At 34.8% G+C, this 2040-nt stretch overlaps 1 protein-coding gene across 1 annotated transcript in view; it reads left to right on the forward strand.

Annotated features, from left to right (window-relative positions):
• Positions 1–400: 400 nt before the first annotated feature.
• LOC119674470 (T-complex protein 1 subunit theta-like) overlaps positions 401–2040 on the forward strand; it is a 7695-nt gene continuing 6055 nt past the window's right edge. The window contains exons 1-3 of the mRNA XM_038085609.1: positions 401–567; positions 777–1807; positions 1877–2038. Of these exons, the coding sequence (XP_037941537.1) occupies positions 508–567; positions 777–1807; positions 1877–2038 (1253 nt within the window). The 5' untranslated portion in view covers positions 401–507. The remainder of the gene's footprint in view (positions 568–776; positions 1808–1876; positions 2039–2040) is intronic.

Raw genomic sequence — 2040 nt, forward strand, 5'->3', positions numbered from 1 at the left:
GTATATAACTGTACATATAATAAATTTCTTCATAATAAATAAATTTAAAATAAAATAAAATGAAATAAAACAAAAATACTTCTACTACTTACAAGTATTTTGTATTCTGTTTCTACTATTAATCCTATTATTTTTGTTTAACAAAGTTTAATACGTTTTATAAAAAAACTCATACTGATTACCCTGATACTGATAACAGAGAACAGTAGTGGCTCTAAATCAAAAATAGACGTCACCGGTACTTAACCTAGTACTAACATCCATTTCGCAGAAAAAATTGCGATGAGTCTATGTAAAGAATTATTTCTAATTATTTTCTATAATATAATTTTCTATAAATAATTGGCAACGCGGCGTCATCGAGAAGATTCTACTGTCAGGTGCTACGCTTATTGTGAATGACCATTTAGTTTTGTAGCCGATTGTCAAATAACGCGTGTTGAGGTTAAAACGTATTCGCCTTAGTTTTTCGTTAGTGAAGTTCTTCTATAAAATCTGTGCATTAAAATGGCTTTATCTGTACCAAAAGCGCCCGGAGTGGCTCAAATGCTTAAAGATGGAGCAAAAGTAAGTAAAATATGTAAAATAAACAAAGTTTCATTTATATATCCATATAATATATGCATATAATTGTACAAAAATGAAACATGCTGAAGTACGCCTTCAATGGCTAAACGGTATTAGTCATCGCGAGTAATACAAATTAAATTATATACATTTTAATAAATTAAATTCATTTAGTATGTGTATAAATAGTAAAATACAAATAATTTTAGATGTACAGTGGTTTGGAGGAAGCTGTATATCGCAACATTACCGCATGCAAAGAATTCTCACAGACCATGCGTTCCGCCTATGGACCAAACGGTATGAACAAAATGATAATTAATCATATCGAAAAACAGTTCGTAACCAGTGATGCAGGCACAATAATGCGTGAACTGGATGTTGAACATCCAGCTGCAAAATTAATCGTTATGGCAAGTCAAATGCAAGACGCCGAAGTTGGTGATGGCACCAATTTTGTAGTTGTCTTTGCCGGTGCACTGCTTGAAGCTGCTGAGGAATTGCTACGCTTGGGTATTACTACTGCCGAAATTGCTGACGGCTATGAAAAAGCATTAAACAAATCTTTAGATATATTACCAAAATTAGTTTGTCATGAAATTGAAGATTTTCGTGATGTAGCGAAAGTGAAACGCTGCCTTAATGCTTGCATTATGTCAAAACAATACTCTGAAGAGGAATTCCTAACTGAATTGATAGCCAAAGCTTGCGTTTCAATTCTACCAGATAAAAGCACTTTTAATGTTGATAATATACGCGTCTGCAAAATTCTCGGAAGTGGCTTAGCTAAGTCAGAAGTAGTGCGTGGTATGGTATTTAAGCGTTTTGTTGAGGGTGACGTGACCTATGCAGAGAAAGCAAAAGTTGTCATTTTCTCTTGCCCAATTGATATTATACAAACAGAAACTAAAGGTACTGTTCTAATCAAAAGCGCTGACGAATTGATGAATTTCTCTGCTGGTGAGGAGAACTTGTTGGAATCACAAATTAAATCTATTGCTGAAGCTGGTGTAAAGGTAGTTGTATCTGGTGGCAAAGTTGGCGATATGGCTTTGCATTTCCTTAACAAATATGGACTTATGGCAGTACGGTTGAACTCAAAATTCGATTTACGTCGCTTAAGTCGTGCAGTAAATGGTACAGTGCTTCCTAGAATTGCCACACCAAGTCAAGAAGAATTAGGTTATTGCGATAAAGTATGCATTGAAGAACTGGGTGATACCACTATCGTCGCATTCAGGTTAATATACACTTAAAGTTTATGCAACAATCATAAATATTTACTAATTTTTTTTATTTATCTCAACAGAAATGAAGGCGCTGAGTCACGTATTGCCACAATTGTAATACGCGGTGCTACAAACAACTTTATGGATGATATTGAACGTGCACTTGATGATGGTGTTAATAACTTCAAAGGACTGACCCGCGATGGTCGTTATGTGCCAGGTGCAGGAGCAACTGAAATCGAGC

This window comes from Teleopsis dalmanni, chromosome 2, assembly GCF_002237135.1.
Source record: "Teleopsis dalmanni isolate 2A chromosome 2, ASM223713v2, whole genome shotgun sequence".
NCBI lineage: Eukaryota > Metazoa > Arthropoda > Insecta > Diptera > Diopsidae > Teleopsis > Teleopsis dalmanni.